Source organism: Eretmochelys imbricata, chromosome 8 (assembly GCF_965152235.1).
Source record: "Eretmochelys imbricata isolate rEreImb1 chromosome 8, rEreImb1.hap1, whole genome shotgun sequence".
Lineage (NCBI taxonomy): Eukaryota > Metazoa > Chordata > Testudines > Cheloniidae > Eretmochelys > Eretmochelys imbricata.
Window position 1 is genome coordinate 70,578,345 of NC_135579.1, and position 17,707 is coordinate 70,596,051.

A 17,707-nucleotide genomic window follows, 5' to 3' on the forward strand; every position below is an offset into this window, starting at 1 on the left:
CTGGTCCTGAAAGCATCCACAGCTAGCATACCTAGGTAAATCAAATTAATCAGCTATCATTGAAGTATATCCAGTTATACATAAACTGATTTCAGAAGGGATCAGAGGTAACTCAATACATTAGTGACCTTCTGCGCAGGCAGACTGTCAGTTACCCCCAGAGAAAATCTGTGCATCTGCCACCTGGTCATCAACTGACAATATGATAAAGCACTACAGACTTGAATTGCATTCCTCTGCTGAAATATCTTTGGCATGAAGTTTCTCCAAGCAGTGATCCTAAAATACAAGTATTACTACATTTAGGGCTGTGGAATCATCTTTTTAATTCATTCTTTCTTATACCCTATGCTTACTACGTCCCAGATGTCCAAGTGGACAAGAGATATGATCGAGAATGGAAACTGTAGTAACTTTATAGTTTCCCTTAAGGGACAAACAGCTTCTCTAGTTCACACCATTCAAGATGCCTCTGGGTATCTATATGATGACCTCCTTAGTAGGTCAGATATAATTGCTGTACACATTATTTCAAATGTGGGGTGCCTAATGTGTGCTATAGGCAGGGCTGGTAGCACTTCCTATTATAAAGTGTGAAGTGTGGGGTAAACATAAGACCCTGTTTTCAGTTACTTATAACTTTGAAGTTTAACCATGTGGGCTAACATTTTCCATGCTGAGTGTCAGCTTCCAACATGATTGAGGTGTTTCCAATAAAAGGGCTTTGGGGAAAGCACATTGCTTTGCCCATGTTAAAAAGTTCTGGTGATCTTTTCTTTTAGAAGCTCAACTCCTTGCTACAGAGCATGGAGGTATTAGAGCTTTATATCAGGGACGTGCTTTCTGTTTTCAGAGTAGCAGCCATGTTGTTCTGTATTCGCAAAAAGAAAAGGAGTACTTGTGGCACCTTAGAGACTAAATTTGTTAGTCTCTAAGGTGCCACAAGTGCTTTCTGTTGTTACTGTGAAAAGCCACCCATATTTGGCAAAGTTATAAGCCTTTGAAAAATTGCAGGCACATTCTCTCTAGAGACTTGCTAGAACTTCACAGCTTATTTCCCTGAAGATTCCACCTTGCGGAGCAGGATTTTCACTTCAGTTGCTGCCTTGAGCTGTGTGGACTGGCAGTGCTGGGTCAGATGCAGAAGAGACGAGAGACCTGCCTAAGGGTTGTGGAGGGAGAGGAAAGGGGCTAATTAGAGGCTAAGAGGGAGGGGAGGGAAATTCAAACTGCGAGTTGGGGTCATGGCAAATGGACTGGCAGCTGGAGATGGGGATGGATTGAGAGCCTGGGGAGTGGGAGAAGGCAGGGAATGGACACTAAGATCAGACTATCAATAGAGTGGGAGAGACGGGGTCTGAATATATATTGCATATATATATATAATGGGATGGGCAATATATATACATAAAAAGATAGATCCTGAAGAGGCCATCCTACAGATAGCGAGAACACTTCTCTCAGGTGGGGTGGGCTGGGAAAGAAGTCCGTCTCAGAAAGGTTGCCACCAACTTGTCAGTCTTTGATTTTTTTTTTGATTTTTTAATTTTTTTTAATTATTTTTGGCTCATGTTTTTCCCATTCACATTTAGTCTCATGGATCAAACTGAACTGCCTTTGGTATGTGCAGAAAGAGATACAGTAGAACTTCAAAGATATGAACATCAGAGTTATGGACTTACCAGCCAACTCAGACACCAGGTGGAACCTGAAGTAATCAATCAGGCAGCATCGGAACCGGAAAAAAAAAACCCAGCAAATACTGTACTGCTTACTGGTATAAGTGACTGACTTCATATTCAGAATTTCTCAGTGTAATGATCTAAGGAATCACTGTTGATTCGTGTCTGCAGATAGTTTCTTTAGTTAGGGGAAGCTGACAATATGACCTTTTAAATGTCTTTTGTGTATAGAAGACTATATTCCTTTTTAAATAGTTTGGAGGTTGCAGGATAGACAGATTCCTTTAGGGGACACTAAATATGTTTACTCAGAAACTGATTTAGTTTCATTTAGCTCAATGACCTGAAAAGGCCTTATTCAGCTTAGAACTTCAGCAGTCATTTCATTTAAAGACTGCTTCAGCAAAATATTGTGGAAAAGTATCACTGTACCCTTTACCAGATATATAAAAACACTTCTATAGTTGCAAACTTGCAGACAAAGCAGTAGCTCAGAGAGGCTTATAGTCGTTACTGCTGCATTTGAGATACATGTTTTATTCTTGGCTGACTCATTTTCATCATATCCAAATCCTCTAATTTCTGAAGGTGCCTAGACTCTTACTGTCCCCCTGCCCCAAAGGAACACCATTGTGTCATTCAGACATCCTTTTTCCTACTGTAACTTTGACGTTTAAGATTTTCTTTGCAACAGCATGGAAATCATTTTTGCAAAATTATTTAAATGGAAATGTGCATGTGTTTGTATTCAAGAAAAAAGCCAAATATGTTCGTATTACAGTAATTGCATCTGAAAAGCTTTTGATTTTTCTTAAACACTGAGGAAAATTGAAATGCAAAAAGCAAAACTAAACTCTTTCATATTGTTTCCTACCTAACTGCTTTTGAAAAGTCCATGGGGTTTTTTTTAAGGAAAGATGACTTGTATTCAGTTGAATGTGCTACGAGAGCAAAGCCTACTGAATAAATATCTGTGAGGTCTGATGTTCATATTACTAGGTTTGCAAGTCCCATGCAGATTCCATTAATAGTTTGTCACATATATATTATTTTTCATATTTCAAAACCTGTTACTACAGATCTGCATCAAATAGCAATTAGTAATGACTTTTTTTTTAAAAAAAAAAAAAGTCAGTATACACAATAATGCAGCGAGTTGGCCACTTGAGATTGGAAGAGTTCTCTCCGGCTACCAGCAATAAATTACTTGACAAGCAACAGAAATACAGAATATAGTATAAATTCATAGAATTAAGTAGTAAATATCTGTCTGTTACCATTTCATTATTTTATTGATCTAATATCCAGTTACAACAATATCTCTTCATTCCTAACACAGAATTTAATGAATTGGACTATAGGAAATACAAGAAGAACAGGAATTCAAACAGCTGCTGTACATTTCAAACACTGAGGCTCTACGCCTGCAAATGGTTATGCATGCTCACTTGTTTACAGCTAAGCATATGCATAAACTTGAATGATTGGGGCATCATTGTGGTAGGCAGAAGGCTTACTTTTTAAGAGTATATAGTTTAAAGAACTGTTTTCTCCCCAGATTCCTGAATTTCTTCTCTTGTTTCCACTACCTAGCACTATTGGGGTCTACCCTGCACCCCAGGTCTGACTGCATTTCAGTGATGCTCTGTGTATTATATGTGAAGTTCTTTGGGATGCCTAGGAATGAAAGGCCCAATCAACCTGACCTCTCAAAGGAATACATTTTACAAAACGTGGAATTTTTTCTGTTGTGCAGAAAACAGGAATTTTTCAGGCTCTTTTAGGGAAAATATGTGCTCTACCACTAAAATTAGCTTCATAAACTCAAAAACCTTCATGGACTGAAGTTTCCTAGTATTTGAAATTCTTATCTCTTTCAAAATGATTGATCACTTTTTCCCTTTGTACAACAAGCCAGCAAGTTCTGGCAAGCCTAAGAGATTTAGAATAACAGTCTCTGAGATTTACTATTAACCAAGCCACAGCACCACTATGTATCCCTTTCACAGCAACAAAGTGCCAGTAAAACCGGTCTCGAAACTAAGTATGATCTACTATACCAAGGAAGACAAGAGTCATGCAAAGTGAAAAGACCCATAATATTATAGCAGACCCCTACAATTCTCTGTAATCAAGTGTCAGGGCAACAAAAAGGAAGCCACATGTACAACTTAAATTCCACTCAGTCTAATTATTAGAACAAAATCTCATTTTCCCCCACTATCTTTTTTTTTTTTTTTTTAGTCAGTCAATAAAACCAGTATTGTCAGTTTTCATGGCCAGTGGCCTGGGTGCCAGCAAGGATGGGGGAAGGACACAGCACCCGAGAGAGCAGCTCCCAGTTCTCAGTTCCAGTGTTCCACCTCACTTTGCCCTGGAACAGCCATTAAATGGAAAGACCAGCTTAGCCCTGTAGGTCTGAGGTACAACATGCTCAGTTACTCTGAGAATAGTGCATGTGCAGTCTGCTCAGCACTAGAAGTAGTGAGAGGCTTGAGCATGCTTACTTAGGGCAGAATCTTCTAACATTTTAGCTGCTAAAAGTGAAATAAGTCTACTGAGCATGTGTGAACAGCAATTTTTCAAAGGCTTATAACTTGACCAAATTTGGACAGATTCTCAATGGCACAGCAAAAGGCACATCCCTGATACAAAGGTCACCTTTTCCAAATCTCAAGTCTTTGTTCCAAACCACAGGGAGAGGTAGAGATTTCCAAAGAAGACGCTCCCAACATATATATATATTTTTAATACTGAAAAACAACAGCCTTGTTCTCAAAAAATGGCTGACCCACTTTGACTTAAGTTTAAAAAAAAAAATTAGTCTAATGCAGACTCCTAGCAAGGAAAGTTTCTCACCAAACAGTTAAAGTTTGGCAAAGTTATAAGCAACTGAAAACAGGGTCTTATAATGGGACATGTCAAGCAACCTTAATAATAAGCAGGGCTGGTAGCACCAGCTGTACATTGTACTAACAACTAGTCCCAATCTTTACTGGGTCCACCAGAATAAAAATAAGGCCTTAAGTCTGAAAACGTTTGTGTGTGTTTAGTTTTATGATAAGCATGAAACCAAGTGTTTGCAAGATCAGGGCCTAAAAAAACCCAAGAGAAATAACAGATGCTTGAAAGCTTGCATTTTTTTTAAATTGACTTATTTTTGAATAATTAAATTGTGACCAAACATCTTTAAAATATTTTTAAAGAATTTTTTTTAAAGACGTTTCAGGGCATGCTATTTAAACACACGTTTTTCTACTTTCTTGCTGACATTTGGAATGGGCCCAGGAGTAATTCTACTGCACCTACTTGAGATATACTCTTATCCTTCTCATTTGTCCACTTGCCTGCCTGCTCTTTCTCTATATGCTTTCTATACATATGCCTTCCTCTCTGTTTAGTTTTCATCTCTTCTGCTATTGTTACTGGTGAATGCCTTCTTGCAGAACCAGGGGAAAAGCATACAAGTTAGCTCCCCCCAATCATTATGTACCAGCAATTGTATTATGTTAGTGCATGAGACAGGAAGTGAAATGGGACATCAACAAAACAGTAAAACGGACTACACAGAAATCAACAAACATGCACAGTCTACTAAGGACCACTGCACCAGCCAGAGTGACCAGACTTGAGGGCACTGCACCAGGTGTCATGCAGTAAAGTTCCCAGATCTGGCTCAGTCATGTGCATCCATAAATCTGTGGTGTGGTCCCCTAGGCGATGCCAGCTAGGGTCACAGGGCATGCACTTCATGTAACAATGGAGCACTTCAGAGCACTGTGTGCAGAGGTGTTTTTGTTCTTCTAGGCAATATGACCAAAGAGTATACAGTGCTGCTTTTGAATACGAGTGACTGCAATCTTTGTGAGATTATGAAACTTCACACAAAGTCAAATGACTTTATGCTCAGGATTTGGTGCTGACAGTGCATATGGAATGCCTCAAGTCACTCCAAATTTGCCTGTAAGAAGGTCCAGGTTTCTGACCCGTATAGCAATACGGATACACAGAAATGAGGTCAAATTATACAAGGTAAACGAACTGAAACAATAGAGAAAATATCTTTTCCTGTAATCTTTCCATTAGTCATCTTGTTACTTGTAACAATAGAACATTTTTAGATAGAAATACAGTATTCAAGTTGCACTGTCCAGTTTCATTTTTCATGAAAACTGCCTCAGAATCTTTAAAGTCCGTGAGAGCATTCATGATCTCTGTCTTTAAGATTACATCTGGAAGATCCCCACAGAGTTGCTTGGTACTGAGCTTACGTAAGTTGTCTCAAAAGGAGAGGGATGGGCTGACCCTGTTGGGATCTGAAATTCATGTTCCAGGGAAGCTGGTTAGTTTCATCCTTGTGATTTAGACCATCAGGCCATTCCTTTCATTTGTCAATTTGTCTAAATAAATTGTATTATGTTTAAATAGGTTTAAAATAAGTTTTCCAAGTTCCAAATGGACAGTTTCTTTTATTTCTATAAAAATTGAAACAGACACAGCAGTTATCCCTGTGCAAAGCTATACTCCTCATTATTTATATTAAAATGCATCTTCTAATAGCAATTAATAGGAATAATTGACGATGTGTGGTTATTTAGTTAATAGGGTGGTAGCTTCCTGTTTTGTTTTGTTTGTTTTTTTTAATCTACCCAAAGAGCAGGTAGCTCTCCAGAGTTGATACTTTTCACATCTGCCTCTGCTTGTCTGAGTTGTTAAGAAAGCAGATAATTTATATCTCCCCTTATCATGTGTATGAAAAACAGGAAACATTCCAATTCCTGTTTTCTGATGGGATTGCTTGGTGTTCTTTCCCTGTCACAGGTATGAGATGCATGATGGCTATTAGTTTTGCTCTCTCCTTTTTGATCTTTGATCCTAGCTTTCTCCTGTTCTCTTACCATTTCATTGTCAGGGTAAAGAAATGCTGTGAGTAATTAAACATTTTATTCCAGTGAACACTTTCTATGACTTTAGGAATTGAATCTTTAGATTGAGTGTGGTGCTCTAGTTGTAGTTAATGAAAATCTACCCTCATGCAACTATTGTTTGAAAATATGTTGTACCTTATGGTGATAGGATAATAGGTTTTGTAAAATGAAATGAAGAAAAGTAACTTGCACAGTTGCCACATTTCATTACTACACGCATTTCATCTACAAATATACAAAAGCTGTTGACTTTTATGTGAACTGACATAAGTAATGAGATAAAGCAAAATTTTGTGTTCATCTAGGCATTAAAATGTAACAGGCAAATTATTTGGATTTCTGCAGTTAGCTAAATCAGCTGTCATGACACTTCCTTGATACAAAATGGATTCTTAATTCAGTGCCTCTGCCACAGTATCTGAGGGCTTATCAGCTGGAGGAATAGTTGGTTATTGCGTACATACTAATATAGCCAGAATTATATGCTATTTGCAATGGAATGTTTTGGAATAAAAGTAAAAAAATAAGTCTTGTGCACAATTTGTAGTATAATAACTCATACAAAATGAGTCTAATCACCACCACTCATTACATATTTCTGTAAACACTTTACAGAAACACTTCATGTCCTTTTCTCCTAGCTTTGCCACTTAATTACCTTCTCCATGTATAATACATTTTCTGTTACTGTTGTTCTGTTCAGGGATTTTTTTTCTTGATATATCCATATGTATGTTCCTATTCATTCTGTCTCTCAACAGACCTAATACTAAAATACACCTGTGTTTATCTTCTCTGAACTCCTTTTTTATGCATTTTAGCCCCATCAAAATTGCGTCTCCTTTTCCGTAATAAAGTTCATTATTTTCTATGTATTTTGAAGCTTATCAAGAGGATATTTTGATTTTTATTGAGAAAAGTTTAAAGTTTTTAAATGAATTTGTTATAGTTAAATATTTTAATGTAACAATGAAATTATTCAAATTCAGTTTTTTCCGTGCTAAAACTTATTTCAAATAAACATGCTTTTTATAATCTAGTGATAAATATGAAGTTACTTTTTATGTTTTAACTCATTTGTAATGCATCACAAAGCAGTCTCTCATTTTTACTTCTCTTCAATAAACTTTTCCCCAAATACAACACATGCCATTATAATTGCAACTAAATATATTTTCTTCTGGTGAGACTACATAGTCTTCTCTTAAAACATATGAAAATGTGTACATAGAAAATAGTAGCCAGCTAAAAAGGGAAGCTGTATTGCAATGTGCAGTCAAGGCTTGCTTTAAATGTTTTTGTTCTGTATTTTCTGACAGTCCAGCTTAATTAGGACCAAAGGAATTGCCTTACCAGATAAGACAGACCAGAGGTCTTTCTAGTCAGTTATTCTGTCTCAAGCAGAGACGAGTACACAAACTAGAGAAATGCAACCTAGATGGCGCTACTATAAGGTGGGTGCATAACTGGTTGGAAAACTGTTCCCAGAGAGTAGTTACCAGTGGTTCACAGTCATGCTGGAATAGGGTGACCAGATGTCCTGATTTTATAGGGACAGTCCCGATTTTGTGGGCTTTTTTTTTATATATAGGCACCTATGACGTCCCTCCCCGTCCCGATTTTTCACACTTGCCCTCTGGTCACCCTATACTAGAAGGGCATAACGAGTGGGGGCTCACACGGATCAGTTCTGTTCAATATCTTCATCAGTGATTTAGATAATGCCATAAGGAGTACACTTATAAAATGTACAGGCGATAGATACCAAGCTGGGAGGGGTAACAAGTGCTTTGGAGGATAGTATTATAATTCAAAATGATGTGGACAAACTGGAGAAATGGTCTGAAGTAAATAGGATGAAATTCAATAAGGACAAATGCAAATATCAGAGGGGTAGCCATGTTAGTCTGTATCCACAAAAGCAACGAGGAGTCCAGTAGGCACCTTAAAGACTAACAGATTTATTTGGGCATAAGCTTTCATAGGTAAAAAACCCACTTCTTCAGATGCAGGGAGTGAAAATTACAGATACAGGAATGAATATATATTGGTATTTACCTTACAAGTGGAGAACCAATGTTGAAAGCCAATTTAGTCAGGGTGGATGTTGTCCACTCCCAATAATTAATGAGGAGGTGTCAATAGTGGTAGAATCTCCTTCCTTAGAAGTTTTTAAGGTCAGGCTTGACAAAGCCCTGGCTGGGATGATTTAATTGGTCCTGCTTTGAGCAGGGGGTTGGACTAGATGACCTCCTGAGGTCCCTTCCAACCCTGATATTCTATGATTCTATGAATACCAAGAGAGGGAAAATTGCTTTTGTAGTGAGCCAGCCACTCCCAGTCCCCATTCAAGCCCAAATTGATGGTGTTAAGTTTGCAAATGAATTGTAGCTCAGCAGTTTCTCTTTGAAGTCTGTTTCTGAAGTTTCTTTAGTTGAAGTATGGCTACTTTTAAATCTGTTGTAGAATGTCCAGGGAGATTGAAGTGTTCTCCTACTGGTTTTTGTATGTTACCATTCCTGATTTCACATTTGTGTCCATTTATCCTTTTACATAGAGGCTGTCCATTTTGGCCAATGTACATGGCAGAGGGGCTGTCATAAATATAAAGGGAAGGGTAACCGCCTTTCTGTATACAGTGCTATAAAATTCCTCCTGGCCAGAGGCAAAACCCTTTCACCTGTAAAGGGTTAAGAAGCTGAGGTAACCTAGCTGGCACCTGACCCAAAATGACCAATGAGACGACCAGATACTTTCAAATCTGGGGGTGGGGGGGAACAAAGGGTTAGGCTGTCTGTGTAATGCTTTTGCCGGGAACAGATCAGGAATGCAGCCTTACAACTCCTGTAAAGTTAGTAAATAATCTAGCTAGAAATGCGTTAGATTTCCTTTTGTTTAATGGCTGGTAAAATAAGCTGTGCTGGATGGAATGTATTCCTGGTTTTTTTGTGTCTTTTTGTAACTTACGGTTTTGCCTAAAGGGATTCTCTATGTTCTGAACCTGTTTACCCTGTAAGGTATTTACCATCCTGATTTTACAGAGGTGATTCTTTTACCTTTTCTTTAATTAAAATTCTTCTTTTAAGAACCTGATTGATTTTTCATTGTTCTTAAGATCCAAGGGTTTGGGTCTGTGTTCACCTATACAAACTGGTGAAGATTCTTATCAAGCCTTCTCCAGAAAAGGGGATGTAGGGCTTGGCGGGGGGTGGGGGGATATTTTGGGGGAAGACATCTCCAAGTGGGCTCTTTCCCTGTTCTTTGTTTAAAACACTTGGTGGTGGCAGCATATGGTTCAAGGACAAGGCAAAGTTTGTACGTTGAGGAAGTTTTTAACCTAAGCTGGTAAGAATAAGCTTAGGGGGTCTTTCATGCAGGTCCCCACATCTGTACCCTGGGTTAGTGTTTCTGTGATGTGGTGTATAGATGCTGGTGAGTATTTGCTTCAGGTTGGGGGGCTGTCTGTAAATGAGGACTGGCCTGCCTCCCAAGGCCTGTGAGAGTGGGGGATTGTTTTCCAGGATAGGTTGTAGATGGTGGTTGATGCACTGGCGAGGTTTTAGCTGGGGGCTGTATGTGATGGCCAGTGATGTTCTGTTGTTTTTCTTATTGGGCCTGTCCTGTAGTAGGTGACTTCTGGGTACCTGTCTTGCTCTGTCCAGATAATGCTTAGTCCTCCCATGAGTGCAGGGGACTGGACTAGATGACCTCTCAAGGTTCCTTCCAGCCCTATGATTCTATGAGTCAGAAAAGGGTGCAAAAGACCTCTTCAGTGAACAGTTAGGGAACAACCTGTCTATAGGGCAGATCATCTAACGTCAGGAAGTTAATGCTCTCCTGAAGTATCAGAGTGTCTCTTCTAAATTTTTCATCTTACCTAACTATGGATGTTCTGTTTTGAGACATTTTTATATCGATCAATTATATTGACCTGGTGCAAGTATGGCTGAGGCAAATGGTTACTTCCTTTATAGTCCCTTTTGAGAATAAGCCTAGGAGAATGTGCTTACCAAAGCTGTATGCAGTGGGATCCTTGTTTGGCAGGTTGGAAGAAAAGGGGTTGTTACCCCTTCAAGGGCACCCTGTGCAACTGGTACCAGTAGGGGAGGAAGGGAGAAAGTTTACCCAGAAGGAGCAGGAAACGGCTGACCCAGGTGGTCATTGTGGGGTGGGGAAGATCCACTGTCCTTCCAGCTGACTGGAAGTCGGGTCATTTATACTTTGGGCAATCTCAGAGAAGCTGTCTTTTACTTGGATCAGGCTGGCAGCACCCACAGCGCCCACCCATGAAATCTGAAAAAAAAAAAACGGGTTCATTCGTGACCCACCGTGGGCATTATACTAGTCACCCCTTTTTCCTCAGAGACTGAAGGAAAAAAATTCCCCCCACTGCCAGATTGGCCAAGGGGTGAGTTTTTCACTTTCCCCACTTCAGGTTTGGGGTAGGGGAAGGGGGTTTAGAGTGTAGTGTCATTATGGAAGGCACATGGTAATTGGATAAAATAGATTGGAAAAGGATTTAAAGGAAAACATCCCTAAGGGAGATGGGGAAGTGGAGTTCAGGGGGTCCTAAGTCTAGTACAAAGAGGAGCCAGCCCCCCTCTTTTTCTAGCCCCCTTATGAGGGTCCCAGCAATGCAGTAGCTGGACTTGATTGAGGATTATGTGGAAATGATTAAGGAAGTGATGATGACCTGCACTGTACAATAGATATTTTAAGGGAATAAAGTTGCCACCGAGTTAAACCACATGCAGTGCCTCCTGTCTTTCTTTACTGTGGCTGGACAATGAGGATACTACTGTGGGAAAGAGATGGGTTTAGCTCTGAATGTAGTGAGGTTATTTGTAGTTCCTATTTTTTTTTTTTTTCTGACAGCTGGTTGCCCCAAGTGCTCGAAGTCCAGCAGCATTACAAAATTGCAGATAACAGCTAGACAGAAACATTAATTTAGTAAAATAAGCAGTGGACCAAATTCCCTCCTTACTCCTGCCTTCATGTATTACTGTCAATTAAGATAAAAATCAATACATCATCAAATTGACCATTGCATATGCAAATTAGGTATGCACTTATGTGCTCATAATGCAAAAATCATGTACTATATGTCTACACTTTTATAATGGTCTCTCAGTTCTACAGGATGAATAGTGTGAAAATTCCCAAGTTAGAACATGTTGTATTAATGTTTTGGCAGTATGTCTGTGGAAAAAAATGTTTGGTAGACTACGGCATCATTTTGAAAAGCCTTTTATTTCTTCCTGTTTATGAGTTCATTATGGAAAAGTAAGTTGTCTCAAAGTATTAATATAGTAAACCATTTATGAAGTGTATGTTCCATGAAACTGTTGAACAGTTTAAAAAAATCATGTTTTCACTTCTGCTTGGCAGTTTTTACGAGTGTGTTCAGTGTAACTTTTGAATGATACTCTTTTTGTATTTGTGGTTTTGGGGGGTTATTTTTTTTAAATATCTGGCTTGATGTTTAATATAATTTCATGTCACTAAGGGGAGCTACATTTTTGCCATACTGGTAAAGTTGTTAAGGATGTCAGTGTAATTTTCAGTTACTTTGTGTGTTAGGATAATTGTTAATCATATGTGTAGTGACACATTTAAGTGAAATAGTTTTCAGAAAAAATGCCAATTGGTGGTCATCTTCATCCCTCTTCCTTAGGGTATCTGGGTTGATTAAAAACAGAAATTAAGACTTGCTTCTAATTTTTGCTTGTTTGTTGTTGTCTCTTGCCAAGACTGCTACTGTTCTTGCACATGCTGTGGTAAAGACTTTTTTTTGAAGAGGTTGCTAAGCAATGCTGCATGTGTAACAAAGAGAATTAATCTATCACAAAGCAGTACTGTGTGCTTCCTGAAAATGTATTACTGCTGAGATGAAATAATTTTGATTTATTTTTTTAAAGATAATTTAAACATTAGTTACTAGAAATTGAGTTAATGAGTGTGGGGAAAAGATATTTGGCATATTCATATTTGTAAGTGATATTTTCTGCCAACTAGATTGAGCTTTCACATGAGAATTGAATAACTATGAAATAAATTAATGTAATAATGCCGCTGTGATTATGCCTTTTCTTGACAGACTTTTGTCCGGTACATGTTAAAGTTGATTTGTATTAAATTTTTAGGGATGCCTCATTTGGGAACTGCACATACAATCTCACAATCCTGGATTGCTTGCAGGGAATAAAAAAGGTAATATCACTTCTCCTTACTGTAAAATGCAATAATTCTTTTTAAAAAAAAAATTACCTAGAAATCTGGTGGGTGGGGTTTTTTTTGTTTTGTCTTTTTTTAATTTCCTGGGAAAGAGTCATGCCCTGCCACAAAACTTGAAAGAGTGGGGACTTCCTTTAAATGCTGAGAGTAGGAGAAAGTATTAAACTACTAATTTTCTAGTTGGCCACCACCTGAGTTTTACAGACTTCTGAAGATCAGCTGATGTGTAGGAACTTGTATGTACACCAAACCTCATCTGTGTAGAAATGTTTCTGTAACAATTTGTTGGCTCAAATTAAAAATTGGTACAAAGGAATAATTTAGGTCAGTTTCCTTACTTATTGAGAAAATAGACTAAGATTTAATTTAAATTATTTAATCTAACTGGCATTTCAAAATTACTATCTTTAACACAGTATTTGTGAACGATGGTGAGAAAATTAACAATGTTTAATCCAGTATTCTATTTATGACCTGTACTAAATAAAATTCTTGGCATAGTGACTTTTATGATTTGATATTGCTTTCCAGCCTTTCCAAAACTCTTGAAAAAGAAAAATGGTAATGCAATTTTAATAACTTGCTTAGTTTTTGTTGTACCATTCACTTTATGCAGCAATTTGGCTAGTCCTGAGTATTTTTCTTTTTCAATTTATGGTTTTCAAATTGGATTTTCACTTTATAATTTTTGTGTCAAATTTATCAAGGAAACTAGTTTTTAAAAAAAGTCAAATGTATAGGTAAGTGTTCTTTGTAATATTTGTATTAGGGATTCAGTGTACATTGATGATGCATGGGACTGAAGAAATAAGTATTTTCTAGAAAACACATGACAGGATTGCCAGTACCAAAAATTAAAAAAACATGAGTCAGGCCCCCTAAAATCAGGAGATTGTCCTAAAAATTAGATTATTACAAATATAAATATAATATATATATATTTGGGGGGGTTATTTACCTTCTGATTTTTGGACTGGTAAGGTACACTTGGATCATGTTTTAAGCTTTTCTTCACAACCCTGAGGGTTAGAGAGTTTTGTTATTATTAAATGCAAACTGAGATTCTCATCTAGTCACGACTCTGATAGGTAGGATTTTAAGATACACAACAGATATTATGCGACTTTAATTAGTCACCTTATACCACAAGATAGGACCAAATTCTGCTCCTCTGTCTCATTGCTGACTTCAGTGGCATACTTGCTTCAGGGAGGAGAGCAGGATTTATCTTTGATTTTGTATTGGTCACCAATAGAAATGTGCAATCTTAATTGTTCTGCAAGGGTATGGAAGCAAATTTGTTTCTTCAAAATAAACCAAAAGGCAACTTTAGCTGAATATTTTTTCAACTCTTCACATTGGTTGGAGAAGTCCAGCCAGTTAACAGGGCACTAACACTGGGAAATCTTACTGAGAGCTCTGGGAGATGACTAAAACCAGATGTTGTAGGAAATTATAGTAGTGCATGTGAAATGAATGTGTGTTTATCAGCAAGGATATAGAGATCACGTTTTTTCTTTGTTCCATTATAGAGATCAGCACTGAATTTCTAACCAATTGACCTGCAAAGCCAAAAGTATTTCAAGCTGAAATCTCCTCTTTTAGTCTAAAGCAAAATTCTTGACCTGCTTTATTAATTTGGAAGAAACTATTTTGTTCTGCCTTTAAAAGATTACACTCTGTATAGTAGAATTCCAGAATGGATTTTTCACCTAGTGCATAAACTAGTTTAAACATTTCTTAATCCCAAAGTACACTTTCTATAACCTATATTTTTCAGAACATGATGGATATATCTGGTTCATTGGTATAAATACTTATACTAACATGCTGCAGAACTATACACCATTTATTCCCCACAGACAATCAATGCCATGTCTTCTTCATTCACAAGACATTATAGGCTTAAGTATTATCAACCAGGGGGAAAAAACAGTTAGTGCAAAGTTGGAAGAATCCCACAGTGCTTCAGGAACTATATATGCCACAAAAAAAAAAAACAAAAAAAAAAAACTTGGAAAACATTATAGTTGCATACTTAACAATCAGAGTTAGGGAATGCCAAAATACAGGTTGCACACGCTACCATAACCCTTTGTATGCCATTTGCATAAACATTATAATCTTTAATTATGTACTCGTATAGTATTTCTCAAATACAATATAATACAAATTTTTCTATAACCTTGTACTACATTTTTCTACTCTGTATGTCAGACAGACTCCATAAGTCATTTATTCCCAAAAAGTGGTGGGTGAGGGAAACCTGTTCTCATTCATTGTGCAGCTTACACAATACACTATATAAAGTAATAAGTAAGTAGTTAGAAATAGTCAATTTTATTATTGGGAAAAGTAGTGGCCATTAATGTAATTAAAGGCTACCTCGAGGGAGGAGGACTCCCCAAACAGCAAACCAGAATATATAGTCAGCTTCTTTGAATATTAACCTAATCCTGAATAAGTAATGTATGATGTAGTGTGTTAATATTTTATTGTAACTTTGTCTTAGTAAAAAGTTAAAAAAAAAAAAAAAAAACTGTTCCATAATTATATGTGTAAGGGGGTAGACTTAAGATGGCAGGTGGTACCTTAATGTTACTTAAAGTTCCAAGTTTTTTCTGATTTGCTCAAATGTGCAAGCTTCAATGTTCTTAGTGTAAACTTTTGGATTTTTAAAAATTTTAAACTCAGTTTTATTTTGTTGATTCTCAAATATGCTACAAAATACGAAGACTTGACAATACATTATTATGATCAATCTCCTATGTAAGAAATTTTTTTATTATTATTATTTTTTAGGCTTTTCAGCATGGATTCTTTGATTTTAAGACATTTGATGTGGATGAGTATGAACACTATGAGGTTTGTATATCTTAATATTTAATTCTTAATTCTAGCTTTGCTCAAAGTATGTTAGACTTGCATGTGCAGTGGCATATGCTATGAATTAGAATGTGCATAAATAGCAATCCATTGTAGTGTTGGACCTTGGATTTTATTTTTGTATGTCTATCATGATATGCTGACCAACGTAAGTTAAAACTGTGGTATATGTACCAGTGGTGTATTCAATATTAAATTGAATACATACCAAAATATCTTCTGGAGATTGCTTATTAAAAAATGTATCCAATGCTTTGATGTACCACTGTATGTATTTCTAGAAAACTTCTGTATTTTCAAAAATCATTCATGTAGCTAGCACAGAGGCATTGGTGTCCCTTTTTAAGTGTAGTTGAGCATGCTTAAATAAAATAAGTCTAAAGATGTGTAAACGTGCTTAACTTAAACAGGTCTTTGTGACTCCATTAAAAATCTGTTCGATTTATTTGAGATAAGATGACAGCTGGCAGTTTTTCAGAGACATTATTAATGACGCAAGAGCAAACTATCCCACTGCATAAGACAGATCGGAAGTATGGCAGGAGACCACCCTGGCTTAACCAGGAGAGCTTCAATGATCTAAACTCAAAAAAGAGTCCTACAAAATATGGAAACTATGTCAAATTACAAAGGATGAATATAACAAATAACACAAGTATGTAGGGAGAAAATTAGAAAGGCCATGGCACAAAATGAGGTCAAACTAGCTAGAGACATAATTTACAACTACATTAGAAGCAAGAGGAAGACCAAAGACAGGGTAGGCCTGTTACTCAATGCGGGGGGGACGACAATATCAGAAAATGGGGAAATGGCAGAGGTGCTTCATGACTTTTTTGTTTTGGTTTTCACCAAGAAGGTTGGTAGTGGTTGGATGTCTAACATAGTGAATGCCAGTGAAAATGAGGTAGGATCAGAAGCTAAAATAGGGAAAGAACAGTTAAAAATTACAAATACAAGTTAGATGTCTTCAAGTCACCAGGGCCTGATGAAATGCATCCTATAATACTCAAGGAGCTGACTGAAGAGATATCTGAGTCATTAGCAATTATCTTTGAAAATTATCTATAAAAAGTGAAATAAGGACAACCTGGGGAATTACAGACCAGTCAGCTTAGCTTAACTTCTGTACCCGGAAAGATAATGCAGCAAATAATAAAGCAATCTATTTGAAAATATCTAGAAGATAATAAGGTGATAAGTAACATTCAGCATGGATATGTCAAGAACAAATCATGTCAAACCAACCTGATAGCTTTCTTTGACAGAGTAATAAGCCTTGTGGTTAAGGGTAAGTGGTAGACGTGGTATATCTTGACTTTAGTAAAGCTTTTGATACTGTCTCGCATGACCTTCTCATAAACTAGGGAAATGCAACCTAGATAGAACTACTATAAGGTGGGTGGAAAACAATTCCCAGAGAGTAGTTATCGGTGGTTCACAGTCATGCTGGAAGGGCATAATGAGTGGGGTCCCGCAGGGATCAGCTCTGGATCCGGTTCTGTTCAATATCTTCATCAGTTATTTAGATAATGGCATAGAGAGTACACTTATAAAGTTTGCGGACAATAATAAGCTGGGAGGGGTTGCAAATGCTTTGGAGGATAAGATTATAATTCAAAATGATCTGGACAAACTGGAGAAATGGTCTGAAGTAAACAGGATGAAATTCAATAAGGACAAATGCAGAGTACTCCATTTCGGAAATCAGTTGCACACGTACAAAATGGGAAATGACTGCGTAGGAAGGAGTACTGCGGAAAGGGATCTGGGGGTCATAGTGGATCACAAGCTAAATGTGAGTCAACAGTGTAACACTGTTGCAAAAAAGCGAACATCATTCTGGGATGTATTAACAGGAGTGTTGCAAGCAAGACACAAGAAGTAATTCTTCTGCTCTACTCTGCGCTGATTAGGCTTCAACTTGAGTGTTTTGTCCAGTTTGGGGCACCACATTTCAGGAAAGATGTGGATAAA

General features: G+C 37.3%; 1 protein-coding gene across 4 annotated transcripts in view; it reads left to right on the forward strand.

Moving 5' to 3' along the window:
• The window catches only part of CDC14A (cell division cycle 14A), a 117,595-nt gene that overhangs the window by 51,869 nt on the left and 48,019 nt on the right, over positions 1-17,707 (forward strand). For all 4 annotated transcript variants that reach the window (XM_077824632.1, XM_077824629.1, XM_077824630.1 and 1 more), the window contains 2 exons: positions 12,754-12,820; positions 15,647-15,709. In XM_077824632.1, the coding sequence (XP_077680758.1) occupies positions 12,754-12,820; positions 15,647-15,709 (130 nt within the window). The remainder of the gene's footprint in view (positions 1-12,753; positions 12,821-15,646; positions 15,710-17,707) is intronic.